We start from the raw sequence: 24,244 nt of genomic DNA on the forward strand, positions 1-24,244 counted from the left end.
TTCCGACGAACGTGCACGCGCGGCGCGTACACCTACTGGAATGGATATGAGCAACACATCTCGAAGAACAACAGTTACAAAGGTGAGTAACCGTGTTTTGCCTGGTTCCCCCCCACCCCCCGAACCCTGGCTGCTCAGCAAGGTGCAGTGCAGGTGCCCCCCGTTGTCCTGCTGAAGGTTACTGCTCTTAGCCCAGAGTGCATGTCCCCGCATCACCAGTGGGTGAGACGTGGCCAGGGCTCCCTAGAGCCTGTGTGGATGAGCAGCATCAGCTTCCCCCCACTCACACTCATTCTTGCTTTCTCTGCACTAGGCGGTCGGCTGGGAGAATATGGCATTCATCTTCCTGAACCGTTTCCTGGATCTCACCGACGTGAGTAGCACATTGGGACGAGGGTAAAGGCGGCATGAGGGTGGGGAGCTGTGCTGATGCCAGCCCATTGGGGGCCCTAAGCAGGGATGCAGGGGAGCTCTGGAGCTGCTCGGGGCTCTAAGCAATTGTTCAGGCTGCTTACTCCTAGCACCGGCTCTGAGGGATGCAGGCTGTTCTGAGTCAGGGAACTGCAGGGGATGTGCCTGACAGAGACTATCCCAGCCCTGCCTCGGGGACCCACAGGGGAAGCATGCCCTGTGTTAATGTGCATGTGGCTGAATGCTGCAGGTTGGAAATGACACAGAGTGAAACCGCGGCTTGTACGAGCAAAACCCTGGCTGCGTGTCTGGAGCAGCATGGCCCCAGCCCAAGAGACGTTCAGGCCAGAAAGGCCATGATGTCGGGCCTGGAGGTGGCCCTGAATGAGGGCGGGAAGCTGGTCTCATTTCCTGACACTTCGGCTGCTGCCTGCTCAAGAACCAGGAAGGAAAGCGTGGAGCTCAGCCCCTTCCTTGCCCTTCTCTTGGTCCGGCACACAGCAGAGACCCCAGAGCAGCTGTCAAGGAGGGTCATTCAGGTTCCAGCTGCTCCAGTAGAGGTCCTGTGCCTGTTTCCAGTCTAATCTTGTACTCCTTAGCAGCGGGGCCAGTTGGGGGACCCAGTTCCCCAGCACCCTGACCAAGTGTGTCAATCGCTGTCCTGTTGGCTGGCGCAGACTCCACTGAGAATTGAAAGACAGCAGCATTGGCTGATAGCTTTATAGGAAATCGGTCTCATAAGAGAAACTTCATCTCAGAAGCCTGGCTGCTAAACTTGTCAGGCTGCAGTTTAGTCCTGCCTGACAGGCCAGACGAAAGTTAACACGATGCCAAATTAGTAGCACCCTATTCAATGGCTTGACCAGCAGCCAGCTACTGGATGGCAAAGGTAAATGGCCAGTTGTCATCCAACGGGGCTGTGGCAGGTTCTAATGGGAGGGAGCTGCCAGGAGCTGCTCTCAGCTCCAATATCTTCATCAAGGATCTGGGAGAAAATATAAAAATCTCTGTGCTAAATTTTACAGCGCACAGACAAGTCGGCAAATCATGAGGGGACATGTGGGTTCCACGGAGCCACCTGGCTTCCATGGCAATCTGGAGGCAGGGCCGTGGTAGCTGGGTTGGCCCCAGGGTCTGAGACAGACAGGGTTGGGGAGGGCGTAGCTTGTATTGGACCCAGAGAGCCCTGCATGGAGCTTGTCCTCGGGTCTCAGGTGTAAGCGCCAAAGCGTGCATTGCTCACCAGCAGAAGCTGGTCCCTCACCCACTCGGCAGTGTGCTGGGCTTATGTGAACAGAGCTAAATGCCAGGCCGTACCTTGGAACAGAGAATGTAGGTCCCTCAGGATGCGGCCTGGCTGACCGGGTGGACGAGCAGCTGACTGCAAGGTCAGGGCTAATGTGAGCCATGGGTGTATCTGCTAGAAGTGGCAAAGGCATCTGCTGGGACCCTGCTGGGCCATTGCTGGTGCAGGAGGTTTGTGCTGCCTGGGCTCGCACTGCTGGATGCTGCCCCCCACCCCTGCAGCGCTCTCCGTCTGCCCCCAGGCCATCGAAGAGGGCACGCTCGATGCTCTGGACCACGTCGACTTCCAGAACACAGACATCCCCTTCGAGGTGCCGCTCCCAGCGCATCAGCACGTGGCTGTGAGTGTTGTTCCCCCCAGCACTGCTTCCCTCAGCCCTAGGCCAGGCAGGGGAGTGAGGCAGCACAGGCCCCAGCTCTCAGCAGTAAGCAGGGGTGTGAGAGACCTGATTTAGCAACAGAGGGTGCGGAGCACGAGGGACCAGGCCCCCCGCTGTCAGGGCCGGGGAAAGTGAGGGAGCAGGGCCCCAGCTCTCAGAAATAGGGGATGGCACAAGGAACCAGGGTCAGGTGAGTGGAGGAGGGAAGGATCAGGCCTCCAGGTCTCAGGACCAGAGGGCATGGGGGTCGAGGGGCCAGGTTCCCAGCTTTCAGGACTGGGGAGTAAGGGAAGCGAGGGATGAGACCCCTGCTCTCAGGACCAAGTGACACAAGTGACCAGGCGCCCCGCTGTCAGTGGGGGTTCAGGGTCTAAGGGCTGACCCTGCCCCACCCTGGTCTCGAGGCCAGGCTGGCTCACAGGGTGGTGCCCGGAGTCAGCAGTGCTCTGTGCTCTGCGGCAGGAGGTGACGCGGGAGGAGATCAGGGACTGGGTGCTCACCATGTCCATGGACCAGCGGCTGGAGCAGGTCCTGCCCCGAGACGAGCGGGACACGTACGAGGCTTCGCTGGTGGCAGCGAGCACAGGTGTGCGCTCCCTGCCTTGCCTGCTCACCGGTGAGTCCCTGGGCCCTCATCCCCTCAGGGATGGGGGGTGGGATTGGGATCCAGGGGGCGGGAATGAGATCTGGGGGCAGCAGATTGGCAGTGGGGGGGAGGTTTGGCAGAGGGGACAGGATCAGGACCTGGGGAGTAGGAGGGCAAGATTTGGACCTGGGTGGGCAGGATTGGCTGTTGAGAGATTTGCAACCTGGGTGGGGGAGGGAGGCTTGGTAAGGGGCAGGATGGTGAGAGGTTTGGGACCCATGGGGGCAGGATTAGCAACGGGGGGGGGCAGGTTTGGGACCAGGGGGCGGATTGGGGAGAGCAGGCTTAGGGGATGGGGAGGTTTGGGCCTGGGGAGTGGAACTGGCAGCAGGGGACTCCAGACACTGGCGAGGGAAGTGCAGGCGAAGGGCTCGGGTGTGGGGCGGGGTCCTGGCACGTGGGATCCTGGCAGGGGCATTGCTGTGTGTTGGGGCCCCCAGCACCTCTGAGTCCCCGTGCCGGCTCTGCCCAAAGTGGCACTGTTGGCTAAGCGCCCGGGCCAGGCCCCTGGGGGTAGCGCCGGCAGAGCTGGGGGTCAGGTGGAGCTGGCCTCAGCCCCACTCACTGGCCTGTCTGTGGCCAGGCTACCCAGTGCTAAGGAACAAGGTCGAGTTCAAGCGGCCTGGGAAAGAAGCCAACAAAGACACATGGAACAAGTTCCTGATGGCTGTCAAGGTGAGTGGGGGCAGAGCCCGTCTTCAGGGGAGGGGCTCAGTGCCGAGCACAGGGGGCAGGACAAGGCAGAGGCTCTGGCTCACTCACAGGCCTGTGCCCACTGGGAGGGAGAATGGGGGGCAGCCATCCACCCACACCTCCCGGCCCAGCACCTCTCAGCTGCAGCAAAGGGCAGAGGAGCCAGGGCATTGGCTCTAGTGGAGAGGAACTGGCTGAGTTCAGCCCTCCCACAGGGTCTCAGCCTGGCCCAGCTCCATCTTGGGTGAACATTCCCCAGTAGCACACAGGCCCCCTGTGTATTATCCCGCTGGGTTCCCCCCTTTCCCCAGCCCACCCCCAGAGACCAGGGCTGTGCCCCACCTCGCTCCAGTGCAGGGGACAGGCTCTGTGGCTGCCCTAGTGTAGAGATGGGGGGGGGGGCTGGGCCCAGCTGCTGCCTGGTCATGCCCATGCTTAGGGGGCTGGGCCCACATTGCCCATGCAGTCCAGGAGGGAGCGGGGGGATGTGCTGAATCCCCAGGGAGCTGAGTTCAGCCTCACAACCCAGCTCTGCAAGCCTGTGCCCAGCGCCGCCTCTTCTCTCTTGCAGATGTCCCATAGTCCTGTGTGCCAAGATGTGCTCAAGTTCATCGGCCAGTGGTCTGGGGGGTGGCCGAGCAGCAGCTTCTCTTTCCAATGAGCGGGGCAGTGTTCCATGGCCAGCCGCCAGGCCTGAGTCACCCCCTCACCGCTCCCCATTAAAGCAGGCTGTGGAACCCCAGCCGTGGTCCTGATCTCATGTCCGGCCCTGCCTGTGTGTCCTGTGCTTCCCCTGGGGTGGGCAATATCCAACTGGCTCCAGCCCATGGCACGTGCCCCCCCAGCTGCATGGGGCACCCCCATGTCCGGCCGGCAGGGGGCGAGTGCAGGAGCCCAACCCAGGCTCACACCCCCGGGAGGGCCCTGAAGTGACAGGGCTCAGGCTGGGCTTGGAGCTACCAAGAATGAGCACAGGGACCCTGCCCTCCAGACCGCGCCCTGTGGGGCCATGGTAGGCTGGGCCCTGCCGCTGCCTGGGGGATGCAAGTGCAGTCCCTGACTGTACAAGCAGTATCCAGCACCCCACATCTTCCTCTAGGGCACCGGAGCAATGGCAGGACCAAGCGAGCTGGTGAGCAACAGGGGCTGGCCCCAGAGACAGGGTCCTTTCCCCCCACCCCCTCCCTTGCTGCAGAGCTAGGCTCCTCCCCCTCTACAACCAGCCACCCACCCACTGCCAGGCTCCTCCCCATTCTACACACAGACCCACCCCCTTCCAAGCCCCCTCCCACGATCCTGACCCCAGTTCCCACCTGCTTCTCATTGCTGTTCAGCCCCCCCACAAACCCTTAGACAACAGCCGGCCGTGGCTGAGTCTGGCTAGTTGCAAAGGGCTGTACCCCGCCGAGCTCTCGCTTGCAGCTGGCTCATCCAGGCTTGGGGAGTCGCTTGCGGAACCAGGTCCCAAACCATTGAGGGTTTATGAACAATGTTTATTTGGCTGGTGCCTGAGGGCCAGCCAAGCCCTAGCCCCAGAGCCATGGCCTGTCCCAGTGCTGCAGATTTGGCAGGGCCTGGCACACCCACAGCGGGCCGGGGTGAGGGCCGGCTCATGCCATGGCTGGGTGTGGGAATGGGAGGAGGGGGTGAGCCAAGGGGCAGGTGTGGAGTGAGGGGAAGAGCTGGAGAGAGGGGAGCTGAGAAAGGCCAGTCCCACTTGCAGGGAGGTCACTGGCTGTCCAGATGTCCCTGCTCAGGCTGCTTCTACCGCTACCCACTGGAGTCTTGGGGGGGCTCCCTTCCCCCATGGCCAGATGGGGGTAGGAGCTCAGCACAGCATGGTGAGCAGAGCCCCGGGAGGGCTGGCAGCAGGACTGGCACACTCCGGGCACGAGGGGGACCGCCACGGGAGCCCTGATACCAACAGGAACCTGTCACACCAGAAAGGAGCCTGCTCCCCAAGGAAAAGTCTGCAGGGTGGGGCAGCTCCCCCCTCCCTCCTGGCCCTGGCCCCTGCCTCTTCCATGGGGCAGCAACAGCATGATGCGCACTTCACCCCCCCACTCCCGGCTGATGTGGCCTGGGGGTTCCTGGAGCAGCACCTGCGAGAGACAAAAACCATCCAGCTGTGGTGGCTGCAGACCCCTGAATCCTGAGGCCCTGCTAGGGGGCGGCACCAAGAGCCCCAGAGCCCCAGTGTGGGCTGGGAATGGGCCCTGCCGTGGGGGGGGGGGGGCAGCACCGGGGAACCCGGAGCCCCGACATGGGCCCTGCCCAGCAAGGAGGGGGAGTGACAGAGTCCCCATTGCCTGGATAGAAGCTGCATTGGGTTAGGCAGCTTCCAGCTACGCTGGGCTGGACAGTCAGAGACCCCCCCCAAGCCCCATGGGCCCTGTTCCCGCTTCTGGGTCAGGCGACGCTCACCTCTGCCACTAGGTCCTGGCCCCGTCCTCCACAGCCAGCAGCTGGCACAGCTCTTGCCTGTGCCGGTCCTCACATGCCACCTCCTTTGTCGCCGTCTCTTGCTCCAGCTGGAAAGAATGCCGACGCCTGAGCGAGGTGCCCCAGGGCAGTGCGATGCCAGGCCTGGGGTGACTGAACCCCCGGGGGGCGGGTGCAGGGGTTATAAGAACGGCCAAACTGGGCCAAACCCAAAGTCCGGTTCCCATAGCAGCCAGTACCAGGTGCCCCAGAGCAATGGCTCTCAACCAGGGGTCTGGGGCCCACTGTGGGGCCATGAGCAGGTTTCAAGGGGGTCTGCCAAGCAGGGCTGGCATTAGACCTGCTGGGGCCCAGGGCAGAAAGCCAAAGCCCCACCACCCAGGGCTGAAGCCCGGAACTCCAAGGCCCAACACCAGGAGCTGAAACCAAAGCCTGAGCAGCTTCGCAGGGCCCCTGTGGTGTGGGGCACTGGGCAGTTGCCCTGCTTGCTGCCCCCTAACGCCGGCCCTGCCTTTTATATGCAGAAAGCGTTATTGTGGCACAAAGGGGCCATGGAGCTTTTATAGCAATGGGGGGGGGGGGGGGGCAGAAAGAAAACGCTTGAGAAGCCCTGCCCCAGAGGGACTGAACGGGGCAGTTAGCAAGTGCTCCAGTCCCAGCTTCTGGAAGTCAGAATGTTAGGGACACGCAGAGCATGTGGCTGCATCCCTGCCCATCCTGGCTAATAGCCTCCGTGAATTTATTTATGTCTTTTTTGAACCCAGCTATACTTTTGGCCTTCACCTCCCCTGGCAATGAGTCCACAGGCTGTGTGAAGAAATACTTCTGTTAGTTTGTTTTAAACCTGCTGCCTGTTAATGTCATTTGGTGACCCCTAGTTCTTGTGTTATGTCACGGGTAAATAACAGTTCCCATTTCACTTTCTCCACACAGGCATGATTTTACAGACCTCAATCGTATACCCCTTAGCCCTCTCTTTCCAAGCTGAACAGTCCCCGTCTTATTAATCTCTCCTCATACAGAAGCTGTTCCAGACCCCCAATCATTTTTGTTGCCCTTTTCTGAACCTTTTCCAATTCCAATAATTTTTTTTTGAGATGGGGCGACCACGTCTGCATGCAGTATCCAAGGTGTGAGTGTCCCATAGATTTATACTGTGCCATTGTGATATCGATCTCTTTCCTAACAGTTCCCACCATTCTGGTAGCTGGTTTCATGGCCGTTGCACATCGAGTGGATGTTTTCAGGGTTGAAGCTGGATGAACGATGTCATGTGCTGCTGTGTGGGCAGATGGGGGACAGCCCTTCCATCAGCCCTGGGGAGACACCCTTGGCCCTGGACTGCAGTCTGGCCCCTCCCACCCCAAAGCCCACACGTAGTATCTGGCCTTGGACCCCCGTAACCCCATGCTTGCTCTGTCCCCTTCATTCCCTTCACTCCTGGGGATGGGGATGCAGCACCTCTCAGTGCGTGTTGGGGGAACAACCCTGGGACCCTGTGCTCAGGGTTAGAGCACAGGGTCCCAGGTGAATCTGTCTGGTGCACCAAAGGGGGAGAGGACCCCCTCTCCCTGAGAGACAATCCCTGGGAGGGGAAGGGGACACGGGGGCGGTTCTGGCTGGAACCTCTGACCTGCTGGCGGATGTAGGTGTCTGCACAGGGACCGATGCCACGGAGAATCAGGGACACCACACAGCACCTGCCGGAAAGCGCAGCCTCCACCACAGCCATCACCATGGAGGGGAACCAGAGCGCTAGCGCCGTGTCCTGTGGGGTGTGGCACAGTCAAGTCAGGACATGCAGGGAGCAGGGCGCCCAGGGGCGATGGATGGGTAGGGCCCGGCCCCGCAGCAGGGACTCACGTAGATGCGGGTGGTGTCGAAGGGGCAGTCGTTGGTGGCGATGGCAGCCCGGGCATCAGCTGGAAGGGCGGAGCTGTTGCATCCTACGATCAGGCGGTGCCCCCTGCTGGCGATGGTGAGGGAGATGGCCAGGGCCAAGCCCAGGCTGCAGGCAGCAGAGAGCAGGCAGTTCAGCAGCGAGACGCACAGCAAGGCCCAGTGCTGCAGGTGGAGACCAGAGCTGGTGGGCAGGAGGCCAGGCAGCCATGTGGTGTAGCCCCAGCCCCCGCAATGGGCCACTCACCAGCTCCAGCAGCCCAGGGGGGAAGTGGGCAGTGGCCCTGGGCCCTACATGCCCAAGCAGCGACCCCTCCCCCTGTGCCAGGAGCATCCTCCAGCAACTGGAGCAGCTGCTCCCAGCCCAACATTTCTCTGGGCCTCAAACGTCTCCCTGCACCCCAGGGCCTTGCAGCCCCACAGGGGCCAAGGGCATCCCTCCCTCGTGTCCATCTGAAGCTGCAGGGGGCAGGTCTCCCTTGCCTCACCCGGTCCAGTACTAACCGATCCCAGCACCAATGAGCAACTGTGCCTGCCAGCTGCTGCCCTGGCCTCAGCTCTTGGCAGCCTCCCCCCACCCCGGGGCGCCTGCACCTGGCACCGTCCTGTGTCCTTACCCCTGGTGTCAGACGTTCCCTTTGCAGCATAGCCATGGGGGAAGGAGGCTTGGCACAAACCCTGGGTGCCCTCCGCATGTGGCCATTCCTCACCCCTCTGCCTCCCAGTGCCCCCAGGCCCCACTTCTGAGCCTGGCATTCCCATGGGGACATGGACGGGCTGTCCTGCACCAAGCCAGTGAGGACAGTGTCTGAGCCAAGACACCTGCATTACAGCCGCACTGTACGGCCCAGTCACTCCCCCGTACAATGGGGTGGACGGACACACACACACTCTCTCTCTCCCCTGTAACAGGCTGTAGGGTGGTTGCCTGTGAGCGCCTGGTGCCAGGGAGTGGCTCTCACATATTTATGCAGCAGGGGGGCGGGGGGCAATGTGGGACTCAGCACAAGGTGGGGCCTTGCCCTCAGCTGGGGGGAGCAGGATGGCACGGGGCAGGGGAGGTCTGTGCAGAGCCCAGCACCCCGACCTCAGCCTGGCATGGGGGATGGGGGAGCTGTGTGGCACCTGGCATGGGTGGAGACAAGGAACCACACTGATGGAAAGCGCTAGGGCCTTATCTGCAGCAGGTGTGGCCTGCTGAGGCCGTAGCAGCAAAGCAAGCTGGGCCCACACAGCAGGAGACAGGCACCTCAGGGAGCAAGGTCCAGGGAGTGGCTGCTACAGGAGCTGGGCCACAGCCCTGAATGCTGCGTCCTGCCGGAACTCAGCCACCCCCACTCTAGTTCCCTGGCTGTGACCCCAGCATTGGCCTTTGGTCCACCTGGCTCCCTGCCCCCCCCCTCCCCCCCACTCACCAGGGCTGCCTTGAGGAGGTTCCGGGACACCAAGATGGCCACAATCCCAGCAGTGATGCTCTAGGGAAAGACGAGAGGTAGGTGTGTCAGTTCCTCCCCCAGTGCAGCCCCCGCCACACCCCCCCAGCAGCTGGGTCCCTGGGCATAGCAACCAAAGGCATTGTTAAAATCAGGGCCCTTATGGGCCAGAAACTCAGCCACACCTGAGGTTTGAATGGATGGGGGCAGGCCTGCCTTCGTTCGGTTTCTCATGTCAGCAGCGGTTCTGCTTTCTGTTCCTTGCACTGACCTCATGGTGCCAGGATCAGCCTCAGCCCCATGCACCCCAGCCCCAGCCGCTAGCAGCAGGGGAGGCGCTGGGCTGCCAGGGCTCAGCTGCCCGGCACACGTCTCGCTCCGGGGTTGGCCAGCACTGCAATGGGCAAGTGCTGCCTTGTTCCCACAGGCTCAGGGCCCAGCCAGCTGGCTGGGGACATTGCTGAGGTGCCCCGCAGGGACTCATGCAGCAGCGGGAGCCCAGAGGGACAACAGGGTGCGAGATGAGCAATGGGGCTACGGGTGCTGAAGCAGGGACGGCCAGCAGACCCCACTCACCAGCAGCCCGGAGCCGACGGAGATGACGTTGGCGGTTGTGTACTCGGAGGTGACCGTGCGCTCAGGGTTGGCCACGTGGCGCAGGACCGTGCCGTGCACGATGGCACCCAGGATGAAGTTCACGTGGCCCAGGACGATCAGGGTGATGCCAGCGCGCATGAGGCGCTGGGGCCCGCGCCCCAAATCTGCAAGAGAGGCAGGCATCAGGCACGGGGGGGGGCGGGGCTTGTATCTCGGGGGGGTAATGGCAAGAATCCCACACAGCATGAGGATCTAGTACCCCAAGTGTCAATGGGCCTGGCGGGGGGGAGCAAGTGTAATAGCGGGAAAAATCACATACGGTGGGGGGGGGGGCAGTACCTGTGTGCAACGGACGGGTCATGCACAGCGGGGGCGCAGTACCTGAGTGTGCAACGGGGGGGTCATGCACAGCGGGGGGCGCAGTACCTGAGTGTGCAACGGGGGGGTCACGCACAGCGGGGGGCGCAGTACCTGAGTGTGCAACGGGGGGGTCACACATGGCGGGGGAGGCGGCCCCTCCCTCTTTGTAACAGGGTCACGCACGGCGGGGGAGGTCACCTGAGTGTGCAACGGAGGGGGGTCGCGCAAGGCATGGCGGGAATTTGCCCGCAATTGAGACGATTCGCGGAACACCTCTCCCCTGAACGGGCTCCGGACGGGACCCCGAGACTCACCGAACCGCAGTCCGCGCGCCGCCGCCGCCCATCCCGCCGGCAGCCAGGCCCGGGCGGACCAGCCCGTGGGCGGGACCCAGGAGTCCGATCCCCTCCCCCCCGCGGGAACCCGGAGTCGGCAGAACATTTGATAGCGGGGTGGCGTGCTGCGTGGACATAGCTACACAGGTATGAACAAAGTGTAGCTTAGCAGTGTGGAAGCTTGTACACTCAGGTTCCCAGATCCAGGTAAACTCTGCAGTGAAGACATACCTGTAGCAAAGAGGATAAGACCTATGTGGGAACAGGTTATGCTACATCTGCCTACTGCAAGATTTTTACACTTTCCTCTGAAACTCCTGGTTTTGGCCACTGTCAGAGACAGGATATTGTGCTAGATAGACTTGGGATGAGGTACCTACTTTGTCAATTCATATGCAAGTTACTTGACTGGTGGGCTCTGGGCTGAGATGCAGGTGGGTATGAGCTTTGGGCTGGAGGTGTAGGCTCTGGGTGGGGCCAGAAATGAGCAGTCAGGGTGCAGGAGGGTGCTTAGGGCTGGGGCAGATAAGGGGGGGTGTCCTGGGGGCGGGGCCCAGCTGCAGGGGGGTGGAGATGCCTCGGGGCAGGGTAAGGGGGGTGTCCTGGGGGCAGGGCCCAGCTGCAGGGAGGTGGAAGGGCCGGGGGACAAGGTAAGGGGGGTGTCCTGGGGGCGGGGCCCACTAGACATGGAAAAGAAGCAGCATTTACTTATTTACAAAACCGTTTATTAAAAATAGGAACTGATAGAAACTAGACACAGGCGGCTCCGTGGTACAGCAGCAGCTGCCAGAGCCAATGTTGCGGCCCTGGGGATGGGGCTGCAGCAGGGAGAGGAGTGGTTGAGACAAGGCCCCTTTCTCCGATGAGCCCCCCCTTCTCCTGCCAGTCATAGGGGGAGGGGGGGCAGGAACCCCCTACTAAGGCTCTGCACACTAGAGGAGGCAATGAGCACAGATATCCCCCACCCTCCCCCAGCCAGGGCCTGGTCTCCTATGGGGACTCCGGTGCCAGCAGTGGGAGGAGCAGCGCCATGATGCCCCTCCAGCAAGAGCCCACTATAGGGCACCCTCCAGCACCTGCTCCCAGCCCCACCCCTGCGCTGTTTGCTCCAGGTCCAGGAGAGCTGTGGCCCCTCCTGCCCCTGCCAAGCTGCTGTGCAACACACGTGAACAAGTGATGGAGAGCGGAAGGAGAGGCGCCAAGGGGCCGCTGGGGACGAGCGTGAGCAGGGTGCTTTGCAGAGCCCCCTCACCACTGCCCCAGGCGGTGAGTACAAAATGGTGCTAGAAGCAGATGCCAGATGTGGTGCACATGGGGATAGGGGGCTCTCCTCTTTTCTACCTTAAAAAAAAAAAAAAAAAAAAAGATTTCTGTCCTGTGCAAAAGAAAACCCATCAACCTTTGTACAGTTCAACAGAGCAAATGCCATGCACATTCCTGCGGCCCGGCTGGCCACGCCACCCCACACAATCCCAACAAAACACGGCTGCAATAACACTGACTCGCAAAGTCCCTTTTAATAGGTAGGCAGGGCAGACTGTCGCTGGGCCTGGCGACGGCACATGCAGGAGGAGCTTCCAAGCGCAGCGTCTAGTGTCTCGCTGGTGCCCTGCACAGATGGACAGACTCAGAAAAGGGGCACGGGCAACTAAGCAACGCCAGGCAGCTAGGAGGGGCTGCTAGGACGACACGGTCACTGCTGTCAGGGCTCCATTCCGGGCAAGGTGGAACTTGGTGAATGCCTCTTCAAGTAAACAGCTGAGTCTGCTCTGGTCAGCCTAGGAAGAGCAGAGTACAGTGAGCGTGGCTGGGATGGTGCTGACCGCACGCCAGGCAGCCCCAACTGGCGCCCTGTGCAGGCAGAGGGCAAGGTCTGGCAAGCTGGGCCATGGGGCTGACCAAACACACACCTGTGAGACCAGGATGGAGGGCGCAGCAGGAGCCTGGCCCTGGGAGGGGGGAGACTGGTGGGGAGGGCAGGACAAGAAACCTTGTGACCTGTGCCCTGAGGGGAGGGGGCGCCCATGCAGCCAGTTCCCCCTTGTGCCAGTGGGGGTGAGGCAGGAACTCACCTCACTGATGAATCCCAGGTGCACCAGCTCCCCTGCCAGCTCCTGGATATTGTCATCTACAAGAGAGGGGAGGAGTGAGTCCTGGACTGGTGGGACGCTCTGGGGAGGGGAAGGGCAGGTACTTACTGGGCAGTAAGTCACAGCTCAAGTGTCGATTCAATTTGTCTTCCAGTTTCAGCAGCACCGTCAGCTGCAGGAGAAAGATGGCATGAGAAGGAGCTACAATTCCTGCAGGATCTGGGGGGAAGCCCCTCCCCCCACAGCCCTGGTGGCCAGAGCCCTTTACAGAGGGGGGGCAGGCTGGGGAGTACTTTGAGCAGTACTACCCCCTCCGCTCCCCCCGGGACAGAATGCGCCGCACCCAAGCCACGAAATGCCACGTGCTCATCCCGCAGGGACTGTGCTGCACCAGGGGCGCTGCCCTGGATCACCAAGCCTGTCCTGGCTTTGGGGCCTGCACCCTGGAGACATGCTGGAGCAGTAGTGCTCAGCAGCCAGCTCCGCTCACCCCACTACTGCTGCCAAGGGGGAGCCGAGACACCGGCTCAGTAATGGTGCCGTAAGACCCCGCCCGTGCAGAGCATGCGTGCAAGAGGGAGACGGAAACCTACATGGTGCTTGACTCCCTCCTCCACTGACTCAATGTTACACTGCATTAGCACCACCTGCAAGGGAAGCAGAGAGGCATGTGATTCCAGCTGTCACTGCACGGTGCAGACACTCGAGGGAGAGCAGCAGCATCTCCTGCTCTCACCTTGCGGGTCTCCACCTCAGCAGGTTCTGGTGTTGGGGTCTTCACTGACGGGGGGACAATCGGGGACTTCACCACCTCCTGCTGGGGCTGCTGGGGCCGAGGCATCCCAAAGGCTGTGAGTGGGTAGATGCCGTTCCTGCAAGAGAAGCAGCATTATGAAGGGCACTTGCTTTCTCCAAGTGAGCAGAAACAGCATCCAGGGACCTGCCCAGGGCCAGCTGCAGGCAGAGGAGTCTCATAGCATAGGAGGGCAAAGGCCTCTTACCTCACATCCTCCAGGAACTTGTCCAGCTCCAGTGCTGGGGACTGGGAGAAGCTGAAAAAAGAAGGCAGTGAAGTCATGAGGCGAGCCGAGCCAAACCCAGCCTCTGCCTCCTCCCTCCCTGCCTGCCCAGTGCCAGGGGGCTTGCCTGACAGTTCTCTCCTCATTACAACCAGGAAGCAGAGCCTCTCCCCTGTGCAAGGCAGGGGCTGGAGGCTCCAGGACAAAGCCCTGCCCTCCAGCCTGGGCCCTCCAAGGAGCTCTCCAAAGCTGGACACACTAGTAGCATTAAGGGAAATCAACAAGCCCTAACAAAATGGTAAGGGCCTCATCTCCCTGCTGAACAGCACGTTAACGCATCACAAATTGTATTGCAGCCATTTAGCAGATGCCAAGGAGGAATGAACGAGGAGAGGCCCTGCAAGCAGAGAAGTCACTCTGGTGCCCAGTTTTTCTCTCCACTAGGGGAGAAGGATAATGCAGAACTGGCAGTAGAACAGGCAGAAATAGATAGAAGTTCTGTCCATATAAAAAACAAGGTTTTTGTAATTTAAAGGACTTACTTGGGAACCAACCCAGTAGCACCTACCTGCCAAAGGATGCTTATGAACATAGTAGCCTCCAGACTGGATCAGACCAGGTTCCCTGTCTGACAGTGGCAGCACTAGATAGTGCTGAGGAAAAGGAGAGAACCCTGGGGTGGCAGATGTGGGATACTCTTCCCGCCGCATAGACCTCACCATGGTATCTAATAGCTAGAGACTGATGTAAGCCCTGAACCAAGAGATTTAATGTTGATGCCACAATTATCATCAACTGTGATCATGCTGAATAGTTTTGATCCACAAGTGTCCAGTCCCTTTTTGCATCTTACTAAATTCTGGCTTCAGCAACTTCCTGTGGCAGAGTGTTCCACAGGCTAGTTACACATCTGGTTCTGCGTAAGAGAAAAAGTGTTTCCTTTTCTCCTTTTCCTTTTAAAGGACTGAACTCCGCCATTCTTGTGCAGGGAGAACAAATGTTCCCCCTCTCCCTCCTCTACTATTTTTCTGTCATGTCTGCTCTCAGTCTCCTTTCTAAAGTAAAAATCTCAATCTCTTCTGTCTTCCTGGAGAGTTTTTACAGGCCCTTGATCATTCTCATTGCTCTTCTCCAAACCCCTTCCAGTTCTGCAATATCCTGGGAGATAAGGTGATCCAAGTACCCCATGTTGGCGACAGTCGGGGGGTACACAGTTAAGTACATACCCAGCAATTTGCCTAGGTATGCCCAGATGGGCATGTTTTCCCTGTGATTGTCTTCATGCTATTTCAGCAAAGGGGACCATGTGGTCCCTGTCGAAAGCTACAAATTGGCTGATTGTCATGGTTATTGTGAGATGTGCATGTGGAAGAGATTAAGAGTCATTTGACAGATGGAATAGTTGTCCCAAAGCTGCCAGAGGTGAAACTGGGCAGGTAAGGTGGTTCTCAATCAAACATGATGATTGATGTCTACCTAGCCCTGCCACGGTTTATGATCTAGACAAGGTGCAGGCTTGGGCCCTTACAAAGCACAAAAGAACCTAAGAAAGAGACCCTGAACAGAGGGACGACCAAGGACAAGCTGATTACAAAGGAGACAAAAGGTCTGGTTCTGTATAATAGAAGAACGAACGGCACAAGATGTTGTCCATTACAGACGTGACATGCTGCCAGCATGAGTGTCTCATGGAAAGTAGGTCCCAGCTCTCTGGACTGGGCAGGCGCTGCACAGACTGACCATTGGGTGAGAAATCCCTCAGAGGGGAAAGGAACTTGCTAACACATGTAGACTCCACAGGGCATCTTCTATTTTTCTTTTACCTGTAACCTGTTGTTTCCAGCCCTTCTACTTACTGCTATTTGAATCTCTCAGGCTTTGTCCCAAACGTCCACTGAGTTTTACTAGAGACATGGCTCAGTGCTGTGTGCCAAGGACAGGGTGGATCTGTGGTGATGCTAGTAAAGGGGGGATGCTGCTTCCACAGAGGCAGTGAATCTCAGCACATTGGGCACTTGAGTGTAATAAAGTAGTGTGTACAGACAGGCCGGGGGGGGCTTGTGACCCAGGGACAGCAGAACTGAAGGGGTTAACTAGCCCCATAGATTATCTCCACTCTGCCTCCAAGGCTCACTTAGGGAGCCTAAGAGCTGGGGCATGGAAATTCCTCGCCTGCAGAAGGGAAGAGCAGGGCTTGCAGAGCCTGGAGTGGGCTGCTAGTTTGGGGCAGGTTCCCCCCAGGGGCACAGAGAAGGCTCCCCTGCACTGTAAGCAGGTGGGAGCGATTCACCCTGTAGCCGGGGATAACACGGAAAGCGCCAGTGACCAGCACTCCACACAGAACCTACGGGGCCACACCACTGATTTACAGAATTGCATGAGAATGTTCCCTGTTCACTACCCTACTCTCGATGCAGCCTAACATGGTGTTTGCTTTTTTGACTGCACTGCTCAGAGCCCAAATCTCATCGAGCTGTCTACAGTGACGCTCCTGTGTGCGACTTACGATTGCTCCCCCACCTTTTGTCCTGCTCTTTCCTGTTTCGTTTGTGGCCAGGTATCACTGTATCCCTTGTGTTTTTTCATCACTCTGCCACGTTTCCATAATGCTGTCATGTCACAGCTCATGGCCACTGCCAGGCATTCTAGGAAATTCCCCTGGTTTTGCTTTTAAATCTCTTGCATTTGTATATAAACACTTATAGCCTATTTGACCAGGTGTCTGCTTTGATTTAACTCCTTGAGCTGCTATCCTACAGACTTCACAGCATTTCCATGGTTCTGGTTCTGAGTCTCTCCCTGCTGTAGTTCAGCTGTAATGTCCAACCTCTCCTGTGTTGGATACAGACACTAGTGTATTACCAACTCACAGGTCAGTGTGACTGACATGCTCCTTAACGCACACCGGCTTTCAGCTGACACCACCCTCCAACGCTTCATCGTATGTGCCAGCAGTACAGGTCCATTTTGATTAAAGTGGAGACTGGTCCTTCCATAAAGGTTCCCCCATCCCCAAAACATCCATCAGAGCCTTACAAACCCCTCTTCCTGGCACACACATAGACCATGGAGTTACCTCTGAAATGTGCACAGGTCCAGCCAGACATGAATTCTCTGCATTGGTCTTCACAGCTGAGGAAGTGAGGGAGATTCCCACACCTGAACCAGCCTTTTCAGATGACAAATCTGAGGAATTGTCCCAGATTGAGGTGTCAGTGGAGGTGGTTTTGGAACGAATTCATAAACTAAACAGCAACAGGTCCCCAGGAGCAAATGTATCACCCAAGGATTCTGAGGGAACTCAAATATGAAATTGCAGGTACTGATTGTGGTATGTAACCTATCGCTTAGATCAGCCTCTGCCCCAGATGACTGGCAGAGACCAAAGAGAACACCAATTATTTTTTAAAAGGCTCCAAAGGCAATGCTGGTGGCCATTACAGGCCAGTAAGCCTAACTTCAGTGCTGGCAAATGGGCTGCAGCCATATGGGCTAGGGTGGGAAGGGGACTTCAGGGAAGGAGTGGGACAAGGGTGGTGCGGGGCGGGGGGAGAAGGGGAGGTTTGAGCACCCACCGGGCAGAGAGGAAGTCAGCACCTGTGGTCCGGTCCCCTGAGCAACCTCCTGGTTGTAGGATGAGCGAAAACTGAAAAATCATATGCTGGAAGGCCATTACAGTTGCCAAATGCACCTTTACAGAGCTTAAAGATAATCCAGTCATTTTTAGTTCTAAGAGGTAATCTAGAAACAAATGATAACAGAGGATGTAGGTGAAAGGTGTTTTAGGTCACACCAATGTTTGAATCTCACCCACTTTTGGGTGTGGGTGTCACAAATAGATCGTTTCCTGCTATGTAACAGCACTCCCTTGACATCCCCAGAACAGGTTGTTTCTAAACCCTGTGAATCATGCCTTGAGCCAGAGAACCCCAAGGCTGGGGTGGCAGATTTGACCAGCATGCTGAGGGAGGAAACGGGAGACAAACAGTGAGCTGAGTGAGGTAAGGAAACCACGTTGGAACTACAATAACCACCTAGACTGTGTCTTGGACATCAGGGGAAGTGCATACAGAAGACCTGACTCCAACGAAGGAGAAACGCATCTCCCAGGGAGCGGTGACTCAGACCAGCTCTTGAGCAGAGCTGGGCGCATTCCTTGTTTTGGGCTGTGGTAAACCAGACTGTGGGACACCCCAACAGTGAAATACACACTGGAGGGTAGTGGGATCTGTCTCCCATTCGTGATCTTGTGAGAAGTGTCTACTGAAGGCATCCGCTGTGGTGTTCTATATACCTCAGAGGTAAGATGCTGAGACGCTGATCTGGCTTCATCTGCACCAATTCCAAAGTCTCACTGCTTCGGTGGCAGAGGGAAGGCAAACTCGTTCCCCCTTGGCAGTTTATGTAAAACATGCATGACATGTCCATCATTATGTATTTGCCCCAATCAGTGGGAGGAAATGGATACAGGAGTTTGACTGCTCTCGGTTCTAGCAAGTTGATGTATGGGTGGACTCGAGAGAAGACCACCTGCCTTGAACAGTGTGTGCAACTAATGGGCTCCCCATCCAGGTAGGGATGCATCTGTTATTACGGATGTTAGAGATGGTTGAGCGCAGGGAACCCCTCTGCAAACATTGTGAGGGTTCTTCCACCAGTCAAGGGATTTTTATTTATTTCTACTACTGAGGGCATGAGTACCAGCATGTTTAAGCTATGTCTGCTTGGTGAGTTCTCTCTTACACCCACGTTTGTAATCCCTCTGGGAGGTAAGAAACTGGGTGGGACGTGAGCTCTGTGCGGTCAGAGACGTACTGAACCTTTTTTTGTGCAGGGGTGTACATTCCCAAAGAGTGCAAGGTGGCTCTAGATTCTTTTAAGGTATGCAAAGATTCATCAGTTTTTCTGCAAACAACTTTGATCTGTCAAAAGGAAGGTCCTCAACTGTATATCGAAGTCTCAGAAAACCCAAGAGCTGAAGCCAGGAGGCCCCCCCTCATGACTGTCTCCATGCAGACAGTACGAGCAGCTGTATCGGTGTTCAGAGGGGCCTGTGGAGATGTTCTTGCAAGCAGTTGCCCCTCTGCGATGACTGCCTGGAACTGCTCTGCTCTTCTGGATGATGCTCAATAGTTACTATACCACGAGGGCCTGATAACTGGCAATCCTAAATTGTAAAGGTAGCCAATGAGTATGATTTATGGCCAAACACTATCAAGACACATTAAATATTTACCATCTAGAGTCAATTTAGTGTGGTGCTGCCTGACATGCTCATCCACAGCATCAGCCACAAGGGAGTTGCGAGATGGATGTGAAAATAAAAATTCCGAGACCTTGGAGGAAATATTTTTGTATTAAAAAATTGAATATTTTTTGTCTGCCCTCTTACAGATGCATGGTACTTTGGCCGAGATATGCCAGGTTATTTTTGCAGGGTCTAAAGTCCTCGTTAATGGGTAGTGCAACATGGGCAGATGATGAAGTGTGCAAAATATCAAGTAATTTATACTATGACTTCTTAACCTCCTCCAGTCTGAGACTGTTTAAAATCATCAGCCAAGGACACCACAGGAGGCATGACAACTTTGTCTGGGGAGGAGGAAGAGATGTTAGTTGTAGGGGTAATTTGTCTTGTCTAATTTCTGGATTCTCAACGGTCTCCTCTTGTGGATCAGAAACCCTAAAGAAAGGCTGGTAGGGACTGTCTGCTCTTCTCCTGGTGAAGCTCACTAGGGTCCCAGGAGAATTGCTGGCAGTAAGCCATCCAAGGTCCCAGTACGGCCACTGAGGTGGTACGTAAGGCATGGGTGGAGGCACCCCAAGGTATCAATACCAGCAGCATGGAGCACGACTCTCACAAGGACTGTCCAAATCCTAAGAGGTCTCAGAATAAAAAGTTCCTTGATAACGGAAGGGAGCGCCCTGGACAGAAATGTGGGAGACTGATGAAAAGTCCCCATTGTCTTTCTCCTCCTCCTAACTTGATAGAGGTGGAGCAGTCATAGAAATAAGCAGAGACTCTGTTGGTACCAGGTGAATCTTTGAGGAACAAGATGTGGTTGGTGCTGAACAGGGGAGATTCAGGCATTTCTGTTACTGCCATGTCTTGAGGAAATCTAAATCTCTTGAGGCACCGGAACAGTGAGTGGTACTGATGAAGCAAGTTGGGCAGAGGTGACTGTGGCAGAAGGTGCCGAAGGTACCAAAGTTCATACGCCCTATGATGAATGATCAGTAGCTGTCCGTCTGGTCTTCTGCGGAGCCAAAGTGCTGGGTACTGAGATCCTTGCAGACTTTTGGTACCAATTTAGAAGAGCTGGGCTTCTCTCTGCCACTTCAATCACCCAACAGTGCCAATCTTCTGGAGCTAGAACTCAAGAGTCCTTAGGCTTACTGGTGGTGACAGTAACAGAGGAACCTGCGGCCTTGTGGGTACTGAGTCGGAGATCAGTGGGTGCTGAAATGGTCAACCTGATCAGAGACCGTCTGTTTGAGGTAGATTCTCTACCCAGAGGGCTGGAAGGCCACTTTTGAGTCTTTTCGAGAGTATTCCAATGATCTCCTCTTCAACGCTATAGGGGAATGCTGCAAAAAGGAGGCTGAAGCAGTCGATGTGACTGGAAACTGTGTATGGGGGGCCCCTGGGTCAAGGTCAGATGCTAGTCAGTGCAAGCTCATCATCATAAGGAGACAGTGAGAGTTCCCATTTCCTTCTGGCCCTTGTCTTTAATTTCAGGCAGAAATTGTACTTTTGGGGAACACATGACTCTCCAAGGCAGTGCATAAGCCAGGTACATCCTTCCCTGACCGGGACAGCCTCTTGGTGCAAAAGGCAACATTTAAACCTGGGAGAACCAAGCATATCCTCTCCCAGGGTTTCAGTTCCTCTGAGGGAAAGAGAACAAAAAAAACAGGGGGAGGGACAAAGGTCCTTATCCTAAAAGTGTAAGTAATTTTTTTTTGGTAAACTATAAAAATTACTCCAGCTAACTACCAAAGGAAACGAAGAACTAATGTTAACTATTAAGAACTAGCAAAAAATATAGCTGAGGTAAGCTCAACTCAGATGCTGCTGAGGCTCCATCTCAAGCCAAGGCTGTTGAGAAGGAACTGAGGGTGGCTCACCCACACAGCTCTATATAGCACAAGGCAGCGGGGTGGGAGGAGGGAGAGAGGAATGCCCATGCACAGGCTAAATGGACACTGGTACATAAAATCGCCAATCTGAAGTGCATGGGGCACCTAGAGTGGAGCACCCATAGGGACACTACTCAAAGACGAATTACAGTCAAAATTAGAAAAAATACAGAGTAAGGCAACAAAAATTATGGGGATGGAACAGCTTCCATATGAGGAGAAATTAAAAAGACCAGGACTGTTCACCTTAGAAAAGAGACAACTAGGGGGGATATATTAAAGGTCTATAAAATAATAAACAGTGGGAAGAAAATGAATAAGGAAATGTTATTTACTCCTTCACGTAATACAAGAACCAGGGGTCACCCAATGAAATTAATAGGCAGGAGGTTTAAAACAAACATAAGGAAGTACTTCATACAATGCACAATCAACCTGTGGAACTCCTTGCTAGGGGATGATGTGAAGGACAAAAGTATTACTGCACTCAAACAAGAGCTAGGTAAGTTCATGGAGGACTGGTCCATCAATGGCTATTAGCCAAGATGGTCAGGGACGCAGCCTCATGCTTTGGGTGGTCCCTTAGCTTCTGACTGTCAGAAGCTAGGACTGGACAACATAAGATTAACCACTCAGTAGTTGCCCTGTTCTGTTCATTTCCTCTGAAGCACCTGCCACCAGCCACTGTCAGAGACAGGACATTGGGCTAGATGGACTATTGGTCTGACTCAGTATGGCCGTTCTTATATTCCCTGGCAAAGGAAGGGTCCATGGGCTGAAAGCCAGGGCAGGTACAATTCCCAATGCATTGCAACCTGAGGAAGAGCTTCACAGGAGTCACAGGCTTCTCTGCATGGCCAGGGAGGGGAGGGGGAGTGAGCCTGATACAGAGCACTACCTGTGAGAGGGGCCCAGCACACGCTCCCTCGGGGTGGAAAGGTAAAGGTGTAAAAATCAGCATTTAACCCTTCTCCAACTGCTCATTAACAATACAAGTCACTGCTTTAAAAAGGGGACACTTCCTTTGTCATAAATAAGTGCAGAGGGACTATTGTCTTCATCTAGTCTGACCTCCTGTAGGACAATGGTCATAGGACTGCCCTCAATTCCTGCTTGAACTAGAGAAAATCTTTTAGAACAGCATCCAATCTTGGATTAGAAATGGTCAGTAATGGAGAATCCACCATGACTGTTGGTAAATTGTTTCAACAGTAAATTACCCTCTGTTAAAAATTTACATCTTACTTCCAGTCCAGTTTTCTCTAGCTTCAACTTCTGGCCATTGTAACTCTTTGGACCTGTCTCTGCTAGACAAGAGGGCCCATTAATAAATGTGTGTGTTCCACATGTAAGTACTTACAGACTGAGCAAGTCACTCCTCAAACCTTCTCTTTGCTGAGCTAAATAGACCGACCTCCTTGAGTCTATCACTGTAAGGCATGTTTTCTAATCCTTTAATCAGTCTTGTGACTCTTCTCTGACCCCTCTGCAATTTAACTACATACTTCTTGAATTGTGGGCACCAGAACTAGATTCAGTTTTCCAGCAGCGGTCTTTTTGGGACCTGGAGCTTGAAAGACACACCCCTGGGCAGGCTACAAGGAGCTTTGCTCCCCTGGGGAATCCAGATGCTCCAGGGCAGGCCTCTCACAACAGAGTAGCTGCTTTGGGCAAGGGTCTGACGCCCTGGTATGCTAGTCTGATTCAAAGGCCCATGCCGTGGCAGAGTGAGGGCCAGTAGCTTGGGGAAGCAGAGCATAGCTCGCCCTCTGCAACACCTCAAAAGATGCTCATAGCATGCTCAGATTTTGCTTGACGCTTGCAAGGCTCTGCACTACTGGGATGGGGACGGAGGGACCTTGCTAGAGAGAGGCTGCATCACAGGGTTAGAACCTCAGCTCCCCAGCTCAGGAGAGCAAGAGGAGATAAATGCTGAAATGAAGCCACTACTGCATGAAAATGAGTAAAACTAGTTATAAAACAAAGCAGTTAGGAGAAACTGACCCACCAGCTTGTTCCACCTCTGGCAGAAGGATTCCTGGTGCCCTGAGCTGAGGACTGGGCTTAGTCTTGGACCCTCCAGCAACAATGCAGAGCCCAGAGCTGAGAGGTGCTACCTCTCTTGTGAACGAAAAGCTGCTCACAGCCCCTAACTTGTTGCACTGCCCAGCCCTCCTGAACACTCCACACTCTGGCCAGGCACGCAGCAAGAGCCTCCTGCTTTATATGGCTACAGAAACCTCAGAAACCACACCACCACCTCCTCACACACAGGGCACCTGCCTCAGCTGAGTGCCTGGAGAAACAAATTGCTATGACCCTCATCCACCCAACCCCGCCCCTCCTGCCTCCCATCACCCCCACATGATAAGCCAGGTCCGACACGTAGCTTAAGAGCCCAGAGCAGCGCCCTGTGCAGCACCAGGGCGGTGTTCTAAAGGTAAAAGGGACAGAGGTCCTCTCCAAAAGGAAGCAGACGCTCCCTCCCCAACAGCGTTGCCACCTGTCTCAATATTTCATGTTCTCTTGCAGCCCCAGCTCCTGGAGCCAGGTGATCAGGTGAGAATATTGCTTTCCCTTTTGTTTACTTACCCCACAGTAACTGTGGTTTGTCGAGGTGTTTGTTGTCAGTGCGGATTCCATTGTAGGTGTACATGCACTTCTTGCGGGTGAGACTGGAGATTTGAAATAGCCATGTCCCTTGGGCCCATGCGCCCTGTGCAAGGACAAGAGGGCAGAGCAGCCTCAACCCTCCCTCTGCTCCCAGCAGTTGCAGCCAGACGCCAGCTGGGAAACATCCCACCCATTACTCTCCTTTAAAACCAATTTTTCTCCCAACCTTGTGTCGGAATCTTCACAGTCCCATGGAACTGGACATTGACAAAGAAGAAAAGCTATCGGGGTCTGCCCCCCCTCCTCTCCGCCCACTCCGGTGCACTGGAACAAGCTGCTTTGCACCCACCACACCACCTGGAAGATCCAAACCCTGCCTCCATCCTTTGATTGGCTGATCCCTATTGAGATGAACATATCCAGGGATGCTCAACTCAAGCTAAACCTGCCAGAGAGCAGCCCGCATGCGTCACTCTAGACCCGGAAGTGACAGTCACAGGCTGGGCAATACTGGATTTGTGGTTCCTAGAGGAGGACTTGCATACAGCACCTGTCCAGGGTGGGGCTCTCCCCCAGGTCAGACACTTGCCACATTCCATCTGACTGTCATGTTGAGGACAGGCCATGGCTGCTCCACCCTTTGTGCTGACTCATGACACGGCAGAGGACACACGCACAGCCCCAGACACGGCTGCTCAAGACTCCACTCCCATGCATGAGGGGCATATGCACCTACAGTGGGATCCACCTTGGCGACAGCTCAGAAAAAAACAAGTTTCTTACTAGCATGGCTGCAGAGAGAAGCCTTAAAATGTAGACAGCAAAGAAGAGAGCCTTTCACTGGTTACCCAGTAAATTCCCCTGATTCTGAAGGCTTGGGG

The 24,244-nt window shown here is 55.9% G+C and overlaps 3 protein-coding genes across 4 annotated transcripts in view; 1 reads left to right on the forward strand and 2 right to left on the reverse strand.

Annotated features, from left to right (window-relative positions):
• IFT172 (intraflagellar transport 172) overlaps positions 1-7,042 on the forward strand; it is a 139,298-nt gene extending 132,256 nt beyond the window's left edge. The window contains exons 44-48 of one of the 2 annotated variants that reach the window (XM_075063516.1): positions 314-373; positions 1,959-2,057; positions 2,559-2,712; positions 3,326-3,417; positions 6,811-7,042. In XM_075063516.1, coding sequence (XP_074919617.1) covers positions 314-373; positions 1,959-2,057; positions 2,559-2,712; positions 3,326-3,417; positions 6,811-6,816 — 411 coding nt within the window. In that variant the 3' untranslated portion in view covers positions 6,817-7,042. Of the gene's footprint in view, positions 1-313; positions 374-1,958; positions 2,058-2,558; positions 2,713-3,325; positions 3,418-4,006; positions 4,209-6,810 lie in introns of those variants that run through there. The other variant, XM_075063515.1, reaches the window with a different exon arrangement.
• Positions 5,089-9,999, reverse strand: KRTCAP3 (keratinocyte associated protein 3). Its single transcript, XM_032775204.2, has 6 exons — positions 9,786-9,999; positions 9,192-9,251; positions 7,741-7,941; positions 7,511-7,645; positions 5,860-5,966; positions 5,089-5,537 (listed from the first exon to the last, which is right to left on the reverse strand). Exons 1-5 carry the CDS (start codon positions 9,987-9,989, stop codon positions 5,868-5,870), a joined length of 699 nt encoding a protein of 232 aa, XP_032631095.2. The 5' UTR covers positions 9,990-9,999; the 3' UTR covers positions 5,089-5,537; positions 5,860-5,867.
• A 1,205-nt stretch (positions 10,000-11,204) lies between these two features.
• NRBP1 (nuclear receptor binding protein 1) overlaps positions 11,205-24,244 on the reverse strand; it is an 85,413-nt gene continuing 72,373 nt past the window's right edge. Inside the window, exons 13-18 of the mRNA XM_032775205.2 lie at positions 13,593-13,643; positions 13,328-13,463; positions 13,185-13,238; positions 12,700-12,763; positions 12,574-12,629; positions 11,205-12,279 (exon numbers count right to left, since the gene is read on the reverse strand). Of these exons, the coding sequence (XP_032631096.2) occupies positions 12,181-12,279; positions 12,574-12,629; positions 12,700-12,763; positions 13,185-13,238; positions 13,328-13,463; positions 13,593-13,643 (460 nt within the window). The 3' untranslated portion in view covers positions 11,205-12,180. The remainder of the gene's footprint in view (positions 12,280-12,573; positions 12,630-12,699; positions 12,764-13,184; positions 13,239-13,327; positions 13,464-13,592; positions 13,644-24,244) is intronic.

Source organism: Chelonoidis abingdonii, chromosome 3 (assembly GCF_003597395.2).
Source record: "Chelonoidis abingdonii isolate Lonesome George chromosome 3, CheloAbing_2.0, whole genome shotgun sequence".
Classification (NCBI taxonomy): Eukaryota; Metazoa; Chordata; order Testudines; family Testudinidae; genus Chelonoidis; species Chelonoidis abingdonii.

What these genes read in the sequence shown, in the direction of transcription:
- KRTCAP3 (XM_032775204.2), bottom strand. Translation starts at nt 9,989, where the DNA reads ATGCCTGCCTCTCTTGCAGATTTGGGGCGCGGGCCCCAGCGCCTCATG. An exon ending in CCGTCGGCTCCGGGCTGCTG is followed by an intron (nt 9,252 to 9,785) that starts GTGAGTGGGGTC and finishes GTCTTTCCCTAG; the next exon opens with AGCATCACTGCTGGGATTGT. An exon ending in TCGACACCACCCGCATCTAC is followed by an intron (nt 7,646 to 7,740) that starts GTGAGTCCCTGC and finishes CACACCCCACAG; the next exon opens with GACACGGCGCTAGCGCTCTG.